Source organism: Salvelinus sp. IW2-2015, linkage group LG32 (genome assembly GCF_002910315.2).
Source record: "Salvelinus sp. IW2-2015 linkage group LG32, ASM291031v2, whole genome shotgun sequence".
In the NCBI taxonomy this organism is placed as follows: Eukaryota; Metazoa; Chordata; class Actinopteri; order Salmoniformes; family Salmonidae; genus Salvelinus; species Salvelinus sp. IW2-2015.
Window position 1 is genome coordinate 36,260,922 of NC_036871.1, and position 20,107 is coordinate 36,281,028.

Genomic DNA, 20,107 nt, shown 5'->3' on the forward strand with positions numbered 1-20,107 from the left:
ACCACCAGAGAGAATGGTAGATAGATGAGTCTGTGGGTATAGAGTGATGATCTAGATAGTAGATGGTTGATGGTGTGACTGAGATACCACGAGATCGATACTGTCAGTACTGCTACGTAATGACGTAGGTGAAGAGGGACAGAGGACGCTCGATAACTATATACATGGATATTGATATATCTCTGCTCCACTACGGATTTAAAGAACGACTAGCCACAGATGTTTTCTGTCGCACTGCACGCACGCACGCACGCACGCACCAGCATCGCACCGCACGCACGCACACACACACACACACACAACACACACACACACCACACACACACACGCACACCCATCTTTATTGGTACTGCTGGCTGCATAAAGCTCCCAAACAGTTGGGGTTCAATGCTATGGAAAGACAGAAAGACATTTATAAAACCAAAGCATTATCACAGCGAGCTGGTATAGAGAAGAAAAACAATGAATTTGTTTAATAGGCCACAAATGCAGATATAATATACAGAGATTTTAAATTTAGGCCAATTATTATTGGCATACTGTGGTTGTTTGTGTTTTGTTCTACCTCCTGTTACTTGATGATTATGTGAAGGATGTCAGACAGTTCAGAGACGTCTGCAGTGTGGATAGATAGAATGAGCCTGCAGGGATACTCATCAGCCTTGGAAATTGATTTTTTATCCTTGTGTTGTATGCTGGGTAACTCACACACACACACAACACACACACTACAACACACACACACACACACACACACCACACACACACAACACACACACACACACACACACACACCATCACATTCACACACACACATCACACACACACACACATACACAACAGCACACACACAAACACACACACGATTGTGCTGTGCCTCCATCTTCAACCGGTTCTTGCCGATTATCATGATTATGTCATATCATAATTAATTAATCAGCAGTTTTAATAGTGCTTGCAGAGAAACGAGGGTATTTAACCCCTCAGACAATTAATGAGGTAAGATGGAAATGGATTGCCCTCGTACAGCCGCTTGCAAAGATCCAGCCCTGGGATCCTTTTCCAACTGGTAACCATGACAACAGAGACCAGGAGCCAGGAAGGGTGATGGCTGGTTGAAGTATTGGCTTTGGGATAGTGTCGTCTTTTAGAAGAAACATGAAAATGCGATCTTAATGTAGTAGTTATGGTGAGCCCAGTACCACTTAACACTACTCCTAGAAATGGTGCCTGGTCCTTTAGTGTCTGGTCCCGTGTGTTGGTTGCCTGTCCTTAGTGTCCTGGTCCAGTGTGGGTTGGTTGCCTGTCCTTAGTTGTCCTGGTCCAGTGTGTTTGGTTTGCCTGTCCTTTAGTGTCTGGTCCCAGTGGTGGTTGGTTGCCCGTCCTTAGTGTCCTGGTCCCAGTGTGGTTGGTTGCCTGTCCTTAGTGTCCCTGGTCCCAGTGTGTTGGTTGCCTGTTCTTAGTGTCCTGGTCCCGTGTGGTTGGTTGCCCTGTCCTTAGTGTCCTGGTCCCAGTGTGGTTGGTTGGCCTGTCCTTACTGTCCTTGGTCCCAGTGTGATGGTTATGCCCTGTCCTTAGTGTCCTGGTCCAGTGTGGTTTGGTGTGCCTTGTCTTAGTGTCCTGGTCCCAGTGTGGTTGGTTGCCTGTCCTTAGTTGTCCTTGGTCCCAGTGTTGGTTGGTTGCCTGTCCTTAGTTGTCCTGGTCCCAGTGTGGTTGGTTGCCTGTCCTTTACTGTCCTGGTCCCAGCTTTTTTGTGATTGGTTGCCTGTCCTTAGTGGCCTGGTCCCAGTGTGCGTTGGTTGCCTGTCCTTAGTGTCCTGGGTTTCCAGTGTGGTTGGTTTGCCTTTGTCCTTACTGTCCTGGTCCCAGATGTGATTTGGTTGCCGTCCTCCTTAGTGTCCTGGGTCCCAGTGTGGGTTGGTTGCCTGTCCTTAGTGTCCTGGTCGGTGTGTGTTGCCTCCTATGTCCTGTCGGTTGGTTGTTGCCTGTCCTTACTATGTGTCCTGGTCCCAGTGTGGTTGGCCTGTCCTTAGTGGTCCCTCGGTCCCAGTGTGGTTGGTTGTCCTGTCTCTTAGTGTCCTGGTCCCAGTGTGGTTGGTTTGCCTGTCCTTAGTGTCCTGGTCGCAGTGTGGTTTGGTTGCCTGTCCTTCCTGTCCAGTGTGTGGCCTGGTCCTTGGCCTCGCCAGTGTGGTTGGTTGCCCTGTCCTAGTGTCCTGGTCCCAGTGTGGTTGGTTTGCCTGTCCTTAGTGCGGTCCCAGTGTGGTTGGTTGCCTGTCCTTAGTGTCCTGGTCCCCAGTGTGGTTTGGTTGCCATGTGTCCTTACTGTCTGGTCCCAGTGTGATGGTTGCCTTGTCCTTAGTGTCCTCGGTTCCCAGTGTGGTTGGTTGCCTGTCCTTAGTGTCCTGCGGTCCCAGTGTGGTTGGTTGCTGTCCTTAGTGTCCTGGTCCCAGTGTGGTTGGGTTGCCTTGTCCTTTAGTTGTTCCTGGTCCCAGTGTGGTTTTGGTTGCCCTGTCCTTTACTGTCCTGGTCCAGTGTGATTGGTTTGCCTGTCCTTAGTGTCCTTGGTCCCAGTTGTGGTTGGTTTGCCTGTCCTTAGTGTCCTGGGTTCCAGTGTGGTTGGTTGGCCTGTCCCTTACTGCCTGGTCCCAGTGTGATTCGGTTGCCTGTCCTAGTGTCCTTGCGTTCCAGTGTGGGTTGGATTGGCCCTGTCTTAGTGTCGTCTGGTCCCTAGTGTGGGCTTGGCTTGCCTGTCCTTACTGTCCTGGGTCCCAGTGTGGTGGTTTGCCTGTCCTTTACTGTCCTAGGTTCCCAGTGTGGTTGGTTGCCTTGTCCTTAGTGTCCTCGGCCCAGTGTGCGGTTGGTTGCCTGTCCTTAGTGTCCTGGTCCAGTGTGGTTGAGTTGCCTGTCCTTTACTTCCTGGTCCCATTGTGGTTGGTTGCCTGTCCTTTCAGTGTCCTGGTCCCAGTGTGGTTGGTTGCCTGTCCTTTGAGTGTCCTCTTGTCACGCAGGTGTATTGGTTGCTGTCCTTAGTGTCCTGGTCTCAGTGTGCATTGGTTGCCTGTCCTTAGTGTCCTGGGTCCCAGTGTGGTTGGTTGCCTGTCCTTTAGTGTTCCCTGGTTCCCAGTTGTGGTTGGTTGCCTGTCTTTTAGTGTCCTGGTCACCAGTGGTTGGTTTGCCTGTCCTTAGTGTCCTCTGGTCCCAGTGTGTTGGTTTGGCCTGTCCTTTAGTGTCCTTGGTCCCAGTGTGATGTTGCCTGTGTCCTTACTGTCCTGGTCCCAGTGGGTTGGTTGGCCTGGTCCTTTAACTGTCCTGGTCCAGGTGTGGTTGGTTGCCTGTCTTAGTGTCCTGTCCCAAGTGTGGTTGGTTGCCTGTCTCTTAGTGTCCTGGTCCCAGTTGTGGTTGGTTGCCTGTCCTTACTGTCCTGGTCCCAGTGTGGTTGGTTGCTGTCCTTAGTGTCCTGGTCCCAGTGTGGTTGGTTGCCTGTCCTTGAGGTGTCTTGTCCCAGTGTGTTGGTTGCCTGTCCTTAGTGTCCTGGTCCCAGTGTGGTTGGTTGCCTGTCCTTAGTGTCCTGGGTCCCAGTGTGGTTGGTTGCCCTGTCTTTTCGTGTCCTGGTCCCAGTGTGGTTGGTTGCCTGTCCTTAGTGTCCTTTGTCCAGTGTGGTTGGTTGTCCTGTTCCTTAGTGTCCTGGTCCCAGTGTGATTGGTTGCCTGTCCTTAGTGTCCTGGTCCCAGTGTGATTGGTTGCTGTCCTTAAGTGTCCTGGTCCCAGTGTGGTTGGTTGCCTGTTCTTAGTGTCCTGGTCCCAGGTGTGGTTGGTTGCCTGTCCTTAGTGTCCTGGTCCCAGTGTGGTTGGTTGCCTGTCTTAGTTCCTGGTCCCAGTGTGGTTGGTTGCCTTCCTTAGTGTCCTGGTCCAGTGTGGTTGTGTTGCCTGTTCCTTAGTGTCCTGGTCAGTGTGGTTGGTTGCCTGTCCTTAGTGTCCTGGTCCCAGTGTGGTTGGGTTGCCTGTCCTTAGTGTCCTGGTCCCAGTGGTGGTTGGTTGCCTGTTCTTAGTGTCCTGATCCAGTGTGGTTGGTTGCCTTGTCCTTAGTGTCTGGTTCCAGTGTGGTTGGTTGCCTGTCCTTAGTGTCCTGGTCCCCAGTGTGGTTGGTGCCTGGTCCTTCGTGTCCTGGTCCAGTGGTGGTTTGGTTGCCTGTTCTTAGTGTCCTGATCCCAGTGGTTGGTTGGTTTGCCTTCCTTAGTGTCCTGGTCCCAGTGTGGTTTGGTTGCCTGTCCTTAGTGTCCTGGTCCCAGTGTGGTTTGGTTGCCTGTCCTTAGTGTCCTGGTTCCAGTGTGGTTGTTGCCTGTCCTTACTGTCCTGGTCCCAGTGTGGATTGGTTGCCTGTCCTTAGTGTCCTGGTCCCAGTGTGGTTGGTTGCCTGTCCTTTAGTTGTCCTGGTCCCAGTGTGGTTGTTGCCTGTCCTTACTGTCCTGGTCCAGTGGTGTTGGTTGCCTGTCCTTACTAGTCTGCGTCCCAGTGTGGTTGGTTTGCCTGTCCTTAGTGTCCTGGTCCCAGTTGGTTGGTTGCCTGTCCTTAGTGTCCTGGTCCCAGTGTGTTGGTTGCCTGTCCTTACTGTCCTGGTCCCAGTGTGGTTTGGTTGCCCGTGTCCCTTAGTTGTCCTGGTCCCAGTGTGGATTGGTTTGCCTGTCCTTAGTGTCCTGGTCCCAGTGTGATTGGTTGCACTGTCCTTAGTGTCCTGGTCCCAGTGGATTGGTTGCCTGTCCTTAGTGTCCTGGTCCCAGTGTTGGTTTGGTTGCCTGTCTTTAGTGTCCTGGTCCCACAGTGTGGTTGTGCCTGTCCTTAGTGTCCTGGTCAGTGTGGTTGCGTTGCCTGTCCTTAGTGTCCTGGTCCAGTGTGGAGTTGGTTGCCTGTCCTTTAGTTTCCCTGTCCCAGTGTGGATTGGTTGACCTGTCCTTAGTGTCCTGGTCCCAGTGGTGATTGGTTGCCTGTCACTTAGTGTCCTGGTCCCAGTGTGGTTGGTTTGCCTGTTCTTCAGTGTCCTGGTCCCAGTGTGGGTTGGTTGCCTTGTCCTTAGTGTCCTGGTCCCAGTGTGGTTGGTTTGCTGCTTAGTGTCCTGGTCCAGTGTGGTTGGTTGCCTGTCCTTAGTGTCCCTGGTCCCAGTGTGGTTGGTTGCGCTGTCCTTAGTGTCCTGGTCCCAGTGTGGTTGGTTGCCCTGTCTTAGTGTCCTGGTCCCAGTGTGGTTGGTTGCCTTCTTAGTGGTCCTGACCCAGTGTGGTTGGTTGCCTGTCCTTAGTGTCCTAGGTCTCCAGTGTGGTTGGTTCGCCCTGTCCTTAGTGTCCTGGTCCCAGTGTGGTTGGTTTGGCCTGTCCTTCGTGTCCTGCGTCCCAGTGTGGTTGGTTGCCTTGCCTTAGTGTTCCTGGTTCCCAGTGTGGTTGGTTGCCTGTCCTTAGTGTCTGGTCCCATGTGGTTTTTGCCTGTCTTAGTGTCCCTGGTCCAGTGTGGTTGTTGCCTGTTTCCTTAGTGTCTGGTCCCAGTGTGGTTGGTTGCCTTTCTTAGTGTCCTGGTCCCAGTGTGGTTAGGTAAGTAAAGTTGCTGTTCCTCAAAAGTTCTTGGACATTTTCTGGCGCTATTTCTTTATGTTTCTCCTTAAGCAAAACTTTAAAGAAGAAATTAGATTATTGAAAATAAAAGTTATTGGAAATGTTGTTAGTTCCAAGATAGCCAAACCCCTCGTCTCAAATCCAGGCAGTGAGAGAAAAAACTCATGAAAGCAAAATGAAACATGTTTTAATTCACTCCACAACTTCTGAAAGTGAAAGTTTCAGTATTGATTATCTAAGAAATATGCAGACGTGATTGCCATTGCTAGCTAGTAAAGCGGTTTCCTAGCAACAACATCTTAAGAAGATTTTTAAGAAGATATTTGAGAAAGTTCATAGAAAATCATTAAATCTTAAGATATTGTGAGGAATTGCACTCATCTTATGAAAAAAAAAAATAATCTTAAGATCTCTTAAGTTTTTGCGTAGGAAGTGGTTTTTGTGAATCTGGGCCCTGTAGCCCAGTATGAGAATCAGACTCAGCATAGCACTGAGGTTAACACTGCACTTTCCATGCACTTCCATGTCAGTCCATTGCAGAGAGATGCATGAACTTCATGGCTCAGTCATTTTAGGAGGAGGTGAGGTGGTGTGTGTGTGTGTGTGTGTGGTGTGTGTGTGTGTGGTGGTGTGTGTGTGGTGTGTGTGTGTGTGTGTGTGTGTGTGTTGTGTGTGTGTGTGTGTGTGTGTGTTGTGTGTGTGTGTGTGTGTGTGTGTGTGTGTGTGATGGTGTGTGTGTGTTGTGTCGTGCTATTCATGCATGCATGTTGTTTAGCTTGGGTCTCTATACCCTGAGGGGAAGAGAAACAGAGTGAGAAAGGGGACGAGGGAGAATGGGACGGGGGAAGTGGGAACGTGGGAAGGGGGAAGTGGGAAGGGGGGAATGGGAAGGAAGTGGGAAGGGGGACAGGGGAAGCGGGGGGGGGAAGGGGGGAAGGGGGATGGGGACGGGGGAGTTGGAAGGGGGGATGGGGGCGGGGGAAGTGGGAATTGGGGGGGGGGAAGTGGGACAGGGGAAGTGGGACGGTGGGACGGGGACGTGGAAGGGGGCGGGGGAAGTGGGACAGGGGGAAGGGGGACGGGGGAAAGGGGACAGGGGGAAGGGGAGGGGGAAGTGGGAAGGGGGAAGGGGAATGGGGGAAGTGGGAAGGGGGACCACGTCCCCGGGGGAAGGGGGAACGGGGGAGGGGGAAGGGGAAGTGGGATTGGTAAATTGCATTCATAGATAAGAAGGCAGCAGAGGTGTCTGTGCTCTTCGGCAACATTTACTACAACTACTAGAATAATTTATTTACACTTGAGGGTGGTTATTGTAAATATGAGCTCTGCCCTCAAGTCTTAAGGATATCTCATTACATTTATGGCCTGGCCAAGCACAGCAAAAACTAGATCTACATGCATACTGTTTGGCATGCATCCATACTGCCTTAGGCAGTTACTGTACCTCATCTGTTTTTGCTTAGATTGCTAAAGCAGGTGTCTTGCTTATCACTTAAGTTAGAAATAAGAACCTACCAAGGTCATTTGAGCTGCACTACCTCCCTCTTTCAGTGTTGTGATAAAGAAGATATGCTACATTCTCCTGTGCTCTGCACCTCCAAAAGGAGACCCGGATTATGGCTACTGTTTTTATATTTGACTCAAGTCGTTTCACCAAAAGCCTTTCCCCTTCAGTCTCAAGTGTTATAGAAAGGAGGTATTTTTGCTCAAAGAAGCTGTTTAAAACCATGACAATAAGCTTGTGTGAAGTCTGATACAGCAGTGACTCCAGTCTTTTGTAGTTGTATAAGTGAATCTCCATCCATTTAGGTGTGTCAATGGGCCTCTTTCTAAGGACTGTGACTGGTCTGAGACTGACAAGTCTGTCATGCATCTAAAATGGATGATAAACACGTTTTTTCACTATCATCTAATCTTCTCTTTTCTCTTCCTCTCCCTCGTTCTCTTTTTCTTTTTTCTCTGTCTCTGTCTGTCTCTGTCTCTGTCTCTCTCTCTCTTTCTCTCTGTCTCTCTCTCTCTTCTCTCTCTCTTCTCTCGTCTCTCTCTCTCTTCTCTCTCCTTCCTTGTCTCTGCTTCCTGTCTCTCTCTCTTTTTCTCGTTGCCTGTTTCTCTCTCTCTCTCTCTTTCTCTCTCTGTTTCTCTCTCTCTTTCTGTTTCTCTCGCTCTTTCTCTTTCTCACTTCTCTCTCTTTCAACTCAATCTCTTTCTTTCTCTTTCTCCTTTCTCTCTCAATCTTTTTCTCTCTGTTTTCTCGCTCTCTTTCTCTGATTCTCTCGCTCTCTTTCTCTCTTTCTCTCACTCTCTGTTTCTCTTCTCTCTTTTCTTTCTCTCTCTGTTTCTTTCTCTCTCTCTGTCTCTGTTTTCTGTCTCCTGATCAGGTGAGGAGGAGCCCTGTGTGACCAACCCGTGTGTACATGAAGGGCAGTGTCTACCTCAGGGCAAGGGCTACAGCTGTTACTGCCCACAGGGCTTCACAGGGGAGAACTGTGAGATCGGTGAGTTTACACACACACAACACCACACACACACACACACACACACACACACACACACACACACACACACACACACACACACACACCACACACACACACACACACACACACACACACCACACACACACCACACACACCACACCACACAACTACACACAACTACCCATTAAACCACACACACACACACAAATCCACAAGATACACACATGCACACACCAGGACACATGCATGTGTGTGTGTCTGTGTGAACTAAGAGATCTTAAATAAATTAGGTGTAGGTCAAGGTCAGACTTCCATCACCCTTTAAGACAGAGTTGGAGGTTAACGGTCAGCCCCTATCTTCCTTGATTACGACATACCACCAATAGCAACTGTGTGAATCTGTGACTTTCTTTCTTAAGGTCAGCTTACTTGTCTAGCTCAGCCCTGACTCAGATTCACAACAAACCCTGCAGGGTTCATCCCTCATTCAGAGAGACAGTGCCAGACACTAATCATATTTACCCGTCAGCTGTGATGAGAAGGTATCTGTCTGACTGGATACTCCTGGCTTCTAGAGCAGCGAGACTGAGAGATGGGCTTAGAGCATGATGTGTGTGTGTGTGTGTGTGTGTGTGTGTGTGTGTGTGTGTGTTGTGTGTGTGTGTGTGTGTGTGTGTGTGTGTGTGTGTGTGTGTGTGTGTGTTGTGTGTGTGTGTGTGGTGTGTGTGTGGTGGTGCGGTGCGGGGCGTGGTGCGCGCGCGGATTTGTTGTATTTGTGGGATTATCTCTCTCAGGAGCCCTAACTCCTCTGCATTATGCATGAATGGATTACACATTCATAAGGAACAAAGGCATCATGTGTTTGGAGGGAATGTGTGTATGTATGCATGTGTGGGTTTATATGTTGCTAAAGGTTGACTTGGAGTCAGTGAGGAGTCACTCAAGGTCATGCTGGGGTGAAGTGATCACTTGAGACAGAAGACAGTGTTGCCTATGAAATTGTAATGCAGAGACGATGAGAAGAAGCCACTTTAGACTATTGGGATGCACCCCTAGAACTATTATGGAAGAAACTGACCACTCAGTTACTCATCTATTTCATCTATTTCTATGTGTACTAGTGACTGAGGCACAATATCATGTTTACAGTAGAATCTTACCCCAGAAGGTGATGTCACCTCTTTACATTTTGTAGCCTAGAACYTGTCAGGGAAATTGAAAGCTATGTTTGGCCAGACATGCAGACCTAAAGGCTTATGGTACAAAGGGCCCATCAGAAGGGATTGACAGGGGCAATAGTCTGGATTGGATTTGTCTGACACCAGTGCTTGACTTGGACTGAAATAGGTGCCAGTACTCRTTTTGGGTGCCAGTACTGTTTATATTTAGGTGCAGGAGCTCCACAATACATTGAGCTACTATTCTATACGAGGAACAGGAGCTCAAGCAGTAGGACATTTGAGGTGTCGGTACCTTATCAACACTCAGAACATAGAATATAGTTGAGTTTGAAGTGACTTTGAGAGCACAGTTTGGTGCCTTTCATCCTTGGAGTATAAATTCATGTTCTGAGGTGAACCGTTTATACAGTAGACAGTGTGTTTGGAACAGTTATTCATTCATTCAAAAGAAGACGTGAAGACTTGGGTCAGGATTCTCTGTTTTCCGAAATCCTTCTTCATCAATAAACCATCACCATTTGATGAATGTTGTAATTTTCAAGAGAGCTCGACCTTCAGGAGAATACAGGAGCTGTTATTGTGATTTGTGAATGTGAACAAAATATCTCTGTTGTGTTTTTGTGCGGTGAACAGATTTTAGGGGTCATAATAAACCCTCTTGGAGTGAAACAAGGACAAGAGAGCGAGAAAGWGAGAGAGCAAGAGAGAGAAACAGAGAGWGAGAGAGACAGAGTGCTTGGCACAGGGATAATGAAATAAGTGGTTTGGTTCTGAAGTACTCTCATAGTGCTCTGATTCATGCAGCAAGAAGGAGAGGGACAAAGACAGACACACAGAAAACACCCACACTCATCTCTAGTTGCCATGGTGAGAATGAAATGATCATCCTCCCTTACAAAAAATGTACATTTAGCAGATGCTTTTATTTTATCCAGAGCAACTTACAATTTGTGCATTCACTTTACGATAGCTAGGTGGGGCAACCACAGTCATAGTAATTAAACATGTTTAATCAATTAAACAGCTGTCAGCAAGGTCAGTGGTAGTGACAGAAAGACAAGTGTTAGTGACAGAAAGACAAGTGGTAGTGACAGAAAGACAAGTGGTAGTGACAGAAAGACAAGTGGTAGTGACAGAAATCAACAAGTGTAGTGACCAGAAGACAAGTGGTAGTGACAGAAAAGACACAGTGGTAGTGACAGAAAAGACCAAGCGTGTTAGTGACAGACAGAAAACAAAGCGGTAGTGGACAGAAAGACAAGCGGTAGTGAAGAAAGACAGAGGTAGTGACAGAAAGACAAGTGGTAGTGACGAAGACAAGTGGTAGTGACAGAAAGACAAGTGGTAGTGAACAGAAAGCAAGTGGTAGTGGCAGAAAGCAAGTGGTAGTGACAGAAAGTCATGTTAGTACAGAAAGACAGTGTTAGTGACAGAAAAAAGACAAGTGGTAGTGACAGAAAGACAATGGTAGTGGACAGAAAGACAAGTGGTAGTGACAGAACAAGTTAGTGACAGAAAGACAAGTGGTAGTGACAGAAAGACAAGTGGTTAGTGACAGAAAGACCAAGTGGTTAGTGACAGAAAGACAAGTGGTAAGTGACAAGACAAAGACAAAGTGGTAGTGACAGAAAGAACAAGTGGTAGTGACAGAAAGACAAGCGGTACGTGCCAGAAAGACGTGTATGACAGAAAAGTAAATGTAGTGACAGAAAGACAGTGGTAGTGACAGAAAAGACAAGTGTGTAGGACAGAAAGACAAGTGGTAGTGACAGAAAGACAAGTGGTAGTGACAGAAAGACAAGTGGGGTAGTGACAGAAAGACAAGTGGGTAGTGACAGAAGACAAGTGGTAGTGACAGAAAAACAAGCGGTAGTGAACAGAAAGACAAGGGTAGTGACAGAAAGCAAGGGTAGTGACAGAAAGACAAGGTGGTAGTGACAGAAAGACAGTGGTAGTGACAGAAAGACAAGTGGTAGTGGACAGAAAGACAAGTGGTAGTGACAGAGAAGTGGTAGTACAGGTAGTACAGAAAGTCAGTGTTAGTGACAGAAAGACAGGTGGTAGTGACAGAAAGACAAGTGGTAGTGAAGAAAGCAATGGTAGTGACAGAAAGACAAGTGGGTAGTGACAGAAAGACAAGTGGTAGTGACAGAAAGACAAGTGTTAGTGACAGAAAGACAGTGTTAGTGACAGAAAGACAAGTGGTAGTGACAGAAAGACAAGTGGTAGTGACAGAAAGACAAGTGGTAGTGACAGAAAGACAGTGGTAGTGACAGAAGACAAGTGTTAGTGACAGAAAGACAAGTGTTAGTGACGAAAGACAAGTGGTAGTGACAGAAAGACAAGTGGTAGTGACAGAAAGACAAGTGTAGGACAGAAAGACATTGTAGTGACAGAAAGACAAGTGGTAGTGACAGAAAGACAAGGGTAGTGACAGAAAGCAAGTGTTAGTGACAGAAAGACAAGTGGTAGTGACAGAAAGACAAGGGTAGTGACAGAAAGACAAGGGTAGTGACAGAAAACAGTGGTAGTGACAGAAAACAAGTGGTAGTGACAGAAAGACAAGTGGTAGTGACAGAAAGACAAGTGGTAGTGACAGAAAGACAAGTGGTAGTGACAGAAAGACAAGTGGTAGTGACAGAAAGACAAGTGGTAGTGACAGAAAGACAGTGGTAGTGACAGAAAGACAAGTGGTAGTGACAGAAAGACAAGTGGTAGTGACAGAAAGACAAGTGTAGTGACAGAAAGACAGGTGGTAGTGACAGAAAGACAGGTGGTAGTGACAGAAAGACAGTGGTAGTGACAGAAAGACAAGTGGTAGTGACAGAAAGACAAGTGGTAGTGACAGAAAGTCAAGTGTTAGTGACAGAAAGAACAGGTGGTAGTGACAGAAAGCCAAGTGTTTAGTGACGAAAGACAGGTGGTAGTGACAGAAAGACAAGTGTTAGTGAAGAAAGACAGGTGGTAGTGACAGAAAGACAGTGGTAGTGAACAGAAAGACAAGTGTTAGTGACAGAAAGACAAGTGGTAGTGACAGAAAGACAAGTGGTAGTGACAGAAAGACAGGGTGGTAGTGACAGAAAGAAGGTGGTAGTGACAGAAAGACAAGTGGTAGTGACAGAAAGACAGTGGTAGTGAAGAAGACAAGTGTAGTGACAGAAAGACAGTGGTAGTGACAGAAAGACAACAGTGGTAGTGACAGAAAGACAAGTGTAGTGACAGAAAGACAAGTGGTAGTGACAGAAAGACAAGTGTGTAGTGACAAGAAAGACAGTGGTAGTGACAGAGAGTGTAGTGACAAGAAAGTAGGAAGAGTGGTAGTGACAGAAAGACAAGTGGTAGTGACAGAAGACAAGTGGTAGTGACTAGAAAGAAAAGTGGGGTAGTGACAGAAAGACAGGTGGTAGTGACAGAAGAGGGTGGTAGTGACAGAAAGACAAGTGGTAGTGACAGAAAGACAAGTGGTGTGACAGAAAGCAGTGTTAGTGACAGGAAGACAGGTGGTAGTGACAGAAAGACAAGTGGTAGTGACAGAAAGACAGGTTGGTAGTGACAGACAGAAGAGGTGGTAGTGACAGAAAGACAGTGGTAGTGACAGAAAGACAAGTTGGTAGTGACAGAAAGACAAGTGTTAGTGACAGAAAGACAAGTGTTTAGAAGAAAGACAGTGGTAGTGAAAAAGACAGGTGGTAGTGACAGAAAGACAAGTGTTAGTGACAGAAAGACAGTTAGTGACAGAAAGACAGGTGGTAGTGACAGAAAGACAAGTGTTAGTGACAGAAGACAAGGTGGTAGTGACAGAAAGACAAGTGGTAGTGACGAAAGACAAGTGTAGTGACAGAAAGACAGGTGGTAGTGACAGAAAGACAGGTGGTAGTGACAGAAAGACAGTGGTAGTGAAGAAAGACAGGTGGTAGTACAGGAAAGACAAGTGGTAGTGCCAGAAAGACAAGTGGTAGTGACAGAAAGACAGGTGGTAGTGACAGAAAGACAAGTGGTAGTGACAGAAAGACAAGTGTTAGTGACAGAAAGACAGGTGGTAGTGACAGAAAGACAGGTGGTAGTGACAGAAAGACAAGTGTTAGTGACAGAAAGACATGGTAGTGACAGAAAGACGGTGGTAGTGACAAAAGACAAGTGGTAGTGACAGAAAGACAGGTGAGTCAGAAAGAGTGTTAGTGCAGAAAGACAATGTAGTGACAGAAAGACAGGTGGTAGTGACAGAAAGAGAGGTGGTAGTGACAGAAAGACAAGTGGTAGTGACAGAAAGACAAGTGGTAGTGACAGAAAGTCAAGTGTTAGTGACAGGAAGACAGGTGGTAGTGACAGAGAGACAGGTGGTAGTGACAGAAAGACAAGTGGTAGTGACAGAAAGACAGGTGGTAGTGACAGAAAGACAGGTTGTGACAGAAAGACAGGTGGTAGTGACAGAAAGACAAGTGTTGGTGACAGAAAACAAGTGTTGGTGACAGAAAGACAAGTGGTGGTGACAGAAAGACAAGTGGTGTGACAGAAGAGCAAGTGGTGGTGAACAGAAAGACAAGTGGTAGGTGACAGAAAGACAAGTGGTAGTGACAGAAAGACAAGTGTTAGTGACAGATAGACAAGTGTTAGTGACAGAAAGACAAGTGGTAGTGACAGAAAGACAAGTGGTAGTGACAGAAAGACAAGTGTAGTGACAGAAAGACACGTGGTAGTGACAGAAAGACAAGTGGTAGTGACAGAAGACAAGTGTTAGTGACAGAAAGACAAGTGGTAGTGACAGAAAGACAGGGGTCAAGAGAGGTCTGGTTACAAATAGTTGGATTTGGATACAGTTCCCTGGTGTTACAAATTGAGTAATTGTTGTACCCACAGCCCACTGCTTCTGTTGATGGAGATAGAAAACGTAGGTAACATCTTTCCTGTGTGTCACACCGAACAATCCGTTTAGGGAGAACGTCAGCCCTGCGGACGTTGTTCACTCTGCTCTGTCCTGACTACTAACTTTAGTCCAGCTGGAAGGTTTTCCACAAATCTCCCACTGACATCAAACGCTTGGGTCACGGAAAAACGTCATCTCAGTTGAACTACAATCTTGAGTACCATTTATGTTACGGAGTCTGAGATTACAGAGAAAGGTCTGAGCCTTGCCTACCGAGGATGGGTTCTGTATATAGACTCTCTAGCCTGTTTTGTGTGTTCTTGTGACAGACGTGGATGACTGCCAGTCCAACCCGTGTCTCAACGGAGGCACCTGCATCGACAAGATCGACTCATTCATCTGCCTCTGTCTGCCCAGCTACGCAGGAGACACCTGTGAGAAGGGTAAGAGAGTGCGTACACACTGGTCAACACACACCCCATACCAGTGGAGGCTGCTGAGGGGAGGACGGCTCATGATAATGGCTGGAACGRAGCAAATGGAATGGCATCGTACACCAGGAAACCATGTGTTTGATGTATTTGACACCATTCCACGTATTCTGCTCCATTACCACAAGCCTGTCCTCCCCAATTAAGGGGCCACCAACCTCCTGTGCTACTTAGTCAATACACACAGCCTAAACAGAGATGGAGATAGAGATGATCACTTTTATCTGAAATACACAGAAATAAGTGTCATTTGCAGCTCTCCAAATGATACAGTGGAATATCTTAACTGAGYTCCCACCCACGTCATCTCCCCATGAAGTTAGTCCCTTATGAAAATAACGCTCTCGGTGTCCAGGTCTCCTTGGTCAGTGTTGTTATGTGTAGTATCAGCTGATGAATCAGAGGCTAAAGTCCCAGAGAGCACTACTTCACTGCAGTATCACTCACCGGCTATCAGGCAGTGTATCTGTCTGTACCTGTCACTATGCTGCAGAGAGCTGATGGATGTACACCGAAACACACACATACACTCAAACGAGCACAGATACACACACACTCAAACGAGCGCAAACACACACACCTCGCTGGATTCAGAGTCAGTCAGACAGCACACACCTCCTCATCTGCCCCCCTCTGTGTGTGCAGAAACACTAATAGCAATGAGGGTTAATGAACCCATAACCCTTGGAGTTATTAATGAGACCTCATAATGCAGAGAGAGGAACAGCGTGTGCTGAGAATGGAAATGGAGGATCCATGATTGCAGGTTTAATGGTTCATTCAGTCTCAACGTTATTAAAGTGTGGCCTTGCAGGTCCTGAGAGGCACAATACTGAATGACAGGTTGAGAGGGTGTAACAATATCCTTTCTCCTCTCGTCCACTTCTCTCTCTCCTTCCCTCCACCTTCTCTCTCTTCTTCTCTTCCACCTCTCTCTCCTTCTCTCCATCTCTCTTCTCCTTCCCTCCACTTCTCTCTCTCTCCTTCCCATTCCACTTCTCTCTCTCTCCTTCCCGCCACTTTCTCTTCTCTCTCCTTCCCCCACCTCTCTCTCCCCCTTCCCCTCCTCCTCTCTCTCCTTCCCTCCACCTCTCTCATCTCCTTCCATCCCCCTCTCTCTCTCCTTCCCTCCACCTCACTCTCTCTCCTTCCCTCCACCTCTCTCTCTCTTCCCTCCACCTCTCTCTCTCCTTCCTTCACCTCTCTTCTCTCTCCTTCCCTACACCTCTGCTCTCTCCATCCCTCCATCTCTCCTCTCCCTCCTTTACCCCTTCACATCCTCCTCTCTTCCTTCCTTTCACCTCTCCTCTCGTCTCTCTCCTTCCCTTCATCTCTCTCTCTCTTCCATCCAACCTCTCTCTCTCTTCCCTCCACCACTCTCTCTTCCTTCCCTCACCTCTCTCTTCTCTTTCCCATCACCTCTCTCTCTCTCTCCCTTCCCCACCTCTCTCTCTCCTTCCCTCCACCTCTCTCCTTCCCTCCACTTCTGCCTCTCTCTCCTTCCCTTCACATCTTCTCTCTCCTTCCTTCACACTCTCGTCTCTCATTCCCTTCACATCTCTCTCTCCTTCCCTTCAACACCTCTCGTTCTCCTTCCCTTACATCTCTGCTCTCCTTCCCTTTTCACACCTCTCTTTCTCCTTCCCTCATCTCTCTCTCTCCTTCCCTCCACCTTTCCTCCCTCCTTCCCTTCACCTCTCACTCTCCTTCCCTTCACCTCTCTCTCTCCTTCCCTTCCACCTCTCTCTCGTCCTTCCCTCCACTTCTCTCTCTCGCTTCCTCTCCCTCACCTTTCCCCTCCAGCGCCGCGCGCGCGCCCCGCCCCTCTCTCTCTTCTCTTCCCTCCACTCTCGTGCTCCTTCTTCCTTCCTCACCTCTCTCTCTCCTTTCCCTCCACACTCTCTCTGTCTTCCCCTCATCTGCTCTCTCCTTCCTCCACCTCTTCCTCCTTCCCTCCATCTCTCTCCTCCTTCCCTCCACCTCTCTCTCCTTCCCTCCTCTCTCCTTCACTTCTCTCTCTTCCTTCCTTCACCTCTCTCTCTCCCTTCCCTTCACCTCTCTCTCTCCTTCCCTCCCTTCTCTCTCTCTCTCTCTCTCTCTTCTCCTTCCTCTCCTCCTACTCTCTCTCTCTCTCTCTCCTTCCCTTCTACCTCTCTCTCTCTCCTCCTTCCTCTCACCTCTCTCTCTTCCTTCCCTTCACCTCTCTCTCTCCTTCCCTTCACCTTCTCTCTCTCTCCTTCCCTTCCACCTCTCTCTCTCCTTCCCACTTACTCTCTCCTCTCTCTCCTTCCCTCCACTTCTCTCTCTCTCTCTCCTTCCCTCCTCTCCTCCTCTCACTCTCTCTCTCCTTCCCTTCACCTTCTCTCTCCTTCCTTCACTCCTCTCTCTCCTGCCCTCTGCCTCTCTCCTCCTTCCCTTCACCTCTCTCTTCTTTCCACCCTCTCTCTCCTTCCCTTCCCTCTCTCTCTTCTTCGTCAACTGTCCCCTCTTTTTCCTCTATCGCCTACTTCTCCCTTTATCTCTCTTCCTCCCCTATCTTTTTCACTCAATCTTCTTCTCTCTTCCTTGCCTCCTTCATTTGTCTTTCTTTGCCCCCTCCCGTCTTCCATACTCTAACCTCTCTCTCCTATCCCTGTCTGCTTCCTCTATCCCTCAACGCTCTCCTTTCTCCATCTACTCTCTCTAGATGTTGAGGGTTGTGAGCATGGTTGGAGGAAGTTCCATGGCCACTGCTACAGGTACGTGAGAAAAAAGAACTGACAACGAACCTACCCTCTAAACATTCAGCTGTATCAGGGGTGTCAAACGAATTCCCCCCCGCGGTCTGCATTCGCTCCTCACCGATCTCCGGAGGGCCACACTTAAAATGGATCCGGCCCGCGGGYCTTGAGTTTGAGACGTCATCTATTTTATCTTGTTGTTGTTAATCCTGTTGATGCAGTATAGCCTTAGTAGCCGAGGGATGAAGGAAACCTACATTGAGCAATGGAAATGTAAAGGTCATTTTCTATTGAGCCGACATATGCAACATTTATGATGAATGCAGAACATTGCCTTTACATTTAAATCACGCTGTAACGCTGAATATTGGACTGAATATGGCCCTACTATTGATCTAACAAAAATCTGTTTCCTTCACTTCAGGTACTTCTCTCACAGACACACCTGGGAGGATGCAGAGAAGGACTGCAGAGAGCAGAGCGCCCACCTCAGCAGTATCACCTCAGTCACCGAGCAGGAGTTCATCAATGGGCTGGGCCATGACAACGCCTGGATCGGCCTGAATGATCGCACAGTGGAGGAGGACTTTCAGTGGACTGACACCAATGACCTGGTGACGTTCTATATYTCTCTCTGTCAATAACAGCTCATGTTATACTGCATTGTATGTGATATATACCTGTACTTGAACCTGAAAGTTGGAACACTTTGTGTGTAAAGTGTGTCTTTGTACAACAGATTATACATACATGCCATTTAGCAGACACTTTTATCCAAAGCAACAGTCATTCATTCATTCATACATTTTAAGTATGGGTGCTCCCAGACATTGAACCCACTATGCTGGCGTAGCAAGGGGCCATGCTCTATCAACTGAGCTACAGAGGAGCAAACATAGGATCCCATGTATAAACATCTGAGTATTACTTTATAACAGATTTAAAGCCAAGATGAATACAATGTGGCATACTGTAAGTGTGTGGTATTGTGTAGGTGTATGAGAACTGGAGGGAGAGCCAGCCTGATAACTTCTTTGCGGGCGGAGAGGACTGTGTGGTGACCATCGCCCATGAGGAGGGCAAGTGGAACGACGTGCCCTGCAACTATAACCTGCCCTACATCTGCAAAAAAGGCACAGGTAGGATCACAGGACTTAACATAGCCATGGTACAACCAGCTCCATGTCTTCAGAAAGGCACAGGTAGGATCACAGGACTTAACATAGCAGCCCTACCTCTATACACTCTGCACAAAACTCTACTCTCTACTCTAGGGAGATGACAGGAAACCTAACATTTGAGCAATAGAAATGTAAAGGTACATTTCTATTAGAGCCCGACTCATCACTGACAAACATTTATAGCATGAAACTCAGCATGAAACATTGACCCTTTACATTTAAATCACACTGATGTAAGTCTGCATAGAGATCCTGAGAATGATGGCCCCTACTATTTGACTAAACATCTAAAATCTGATTTCCTTCACTCTACGGTAACTTCTCCTCACAGACACACCAATGGCGTGAGGACTTGCAGAGACAGGACTGCAGAGGAAGCGCAGATAGCGTCCCCACCAAACTCATGAGCTAGATACTCACCTCCAGTCACTCCGCAGCAGGAGTCAATCAACTGGGCTGAGGGGCCAGACACACGCTGCTGATCCGTCCCTGAACATAGATCGCACAGGAAGGAGCGAACTTTCCAGTGGACCTGGACACCAATCGAATCCTGGTGACGTTCTATCAATTTCTCTCTTGTCAATAACAAGCTTCATGGATACCTGCATTTGTATGTGCACTAGATATACCTGTACTTAACCTGAAGTGGAACACTTGTGTGTAAAGCTGTGTCTTTGTACAACAGATTCATACAATACATGCCATTTAGCAGGCACACTTTGTATCCAAAGGCAAACAGTCATTCTTCATTCAATACATTTATAAGTATAGGCGTGCTCCCAGACATTGAACCCACTATGCTGGACAGTAGCAAGGGGCCATGCCATCTATCAACTGACTACAGAGGGAGCAAACCAATAGGATCCCATGTATAAAAACATGCTGTGAGTATTACTTTATAACAGATTTAAGCCAAATGAATTACCAATGTGTCCATACTGTAGATGTGTGGAGTTTACTGTGTACGGTGTATGGCAGGAGGGAGAGCCGCCCCTGATAACTTTTTGGGGCTGAAGGAGGACTGTTGGTGCTGACCATCGCCCATGAGCGAGGCAAGTGAGGAACGACGTGCCCTGGCCAACTAGTAATGCAACTGACCAGAGGCTACGACTCATAGCCTGTACAAACCGCCTACATGTCAGAAAGCACAGGTAGGATCCAACAGACTTAACATAGCCATGTACAACCAGCTCCATGTCTTCAGAAAGGCACAGGTAGGATCACAGGACTTAACATAGCCATGCTACAACCAGCTCCTAGCTTCAGAAAGTGCAGAGTAGATCACAGGACTTAACATAGCCATGTACAACCAGCTCCATGTCTTCAGAAAGGCACAGGTAGGATCACAGGACTTAACATAAGCCATGGTACAAACCAGCTCCATGTTTTCAGAAAGGTGCAGGTAGGATCACAGGACTTAACATAGCCATGGTAAACCAGCTCATGTCTTCAGAAAGTGCACAGGTAGATCACAGACTTAAACATAGCCATGGTACAACCAGCTCCATGTCTCAGAAAGTGACAGGTAGAGATCACAGGACTTAACATAGCCATGGTACAACCAGCTCCATGTCTTCAGAAAAGGTCACTCTAGGA

At 47.7% G+C, this 20,107-nt stretch overlaps 1 protein-coding gene across 1 annotated transcript in view; it reads left to right on the plus strand.

Annotated features, from left to right (window-relative positions):
- Positions 1 to 6,538: 6,538 nt before the first annotated feature.
- Positions 6,539 to 20,107, plus strand: part of LOC111956452 (neurocan core protein) — a 30,406-nt gene continuing 16,837 nt past the window's right edge. The window contains exons 1-6 of the mRNA XM_070436586.1: positions 6,539 to 6,805; positions 7,975 to 8,092; positions 14,449 to 14,562; positions 17,297 to 17,348; positions 17,755 to 17,944; positions 18,325 to 18,469. Of these exons, the coding sequence (XP_070292687.1) occupies positions 6,539 to 6,805; positions 7,975 to 8,092; positions 14,449 to 14,562; positions 17,297 to 17,348; positions 17,755 to 17,944; positions 18,325 to 18,469 (886 nt within the window). The remainder of the gene's footprint in view (positions 6,806 to 7,974; positions 8,093 to 14,448; positions 14,563 to 17,296; positions 17,349 to 17,754; positions 17,945 to 18,324; positions 18,470 to 20,107) is intronic.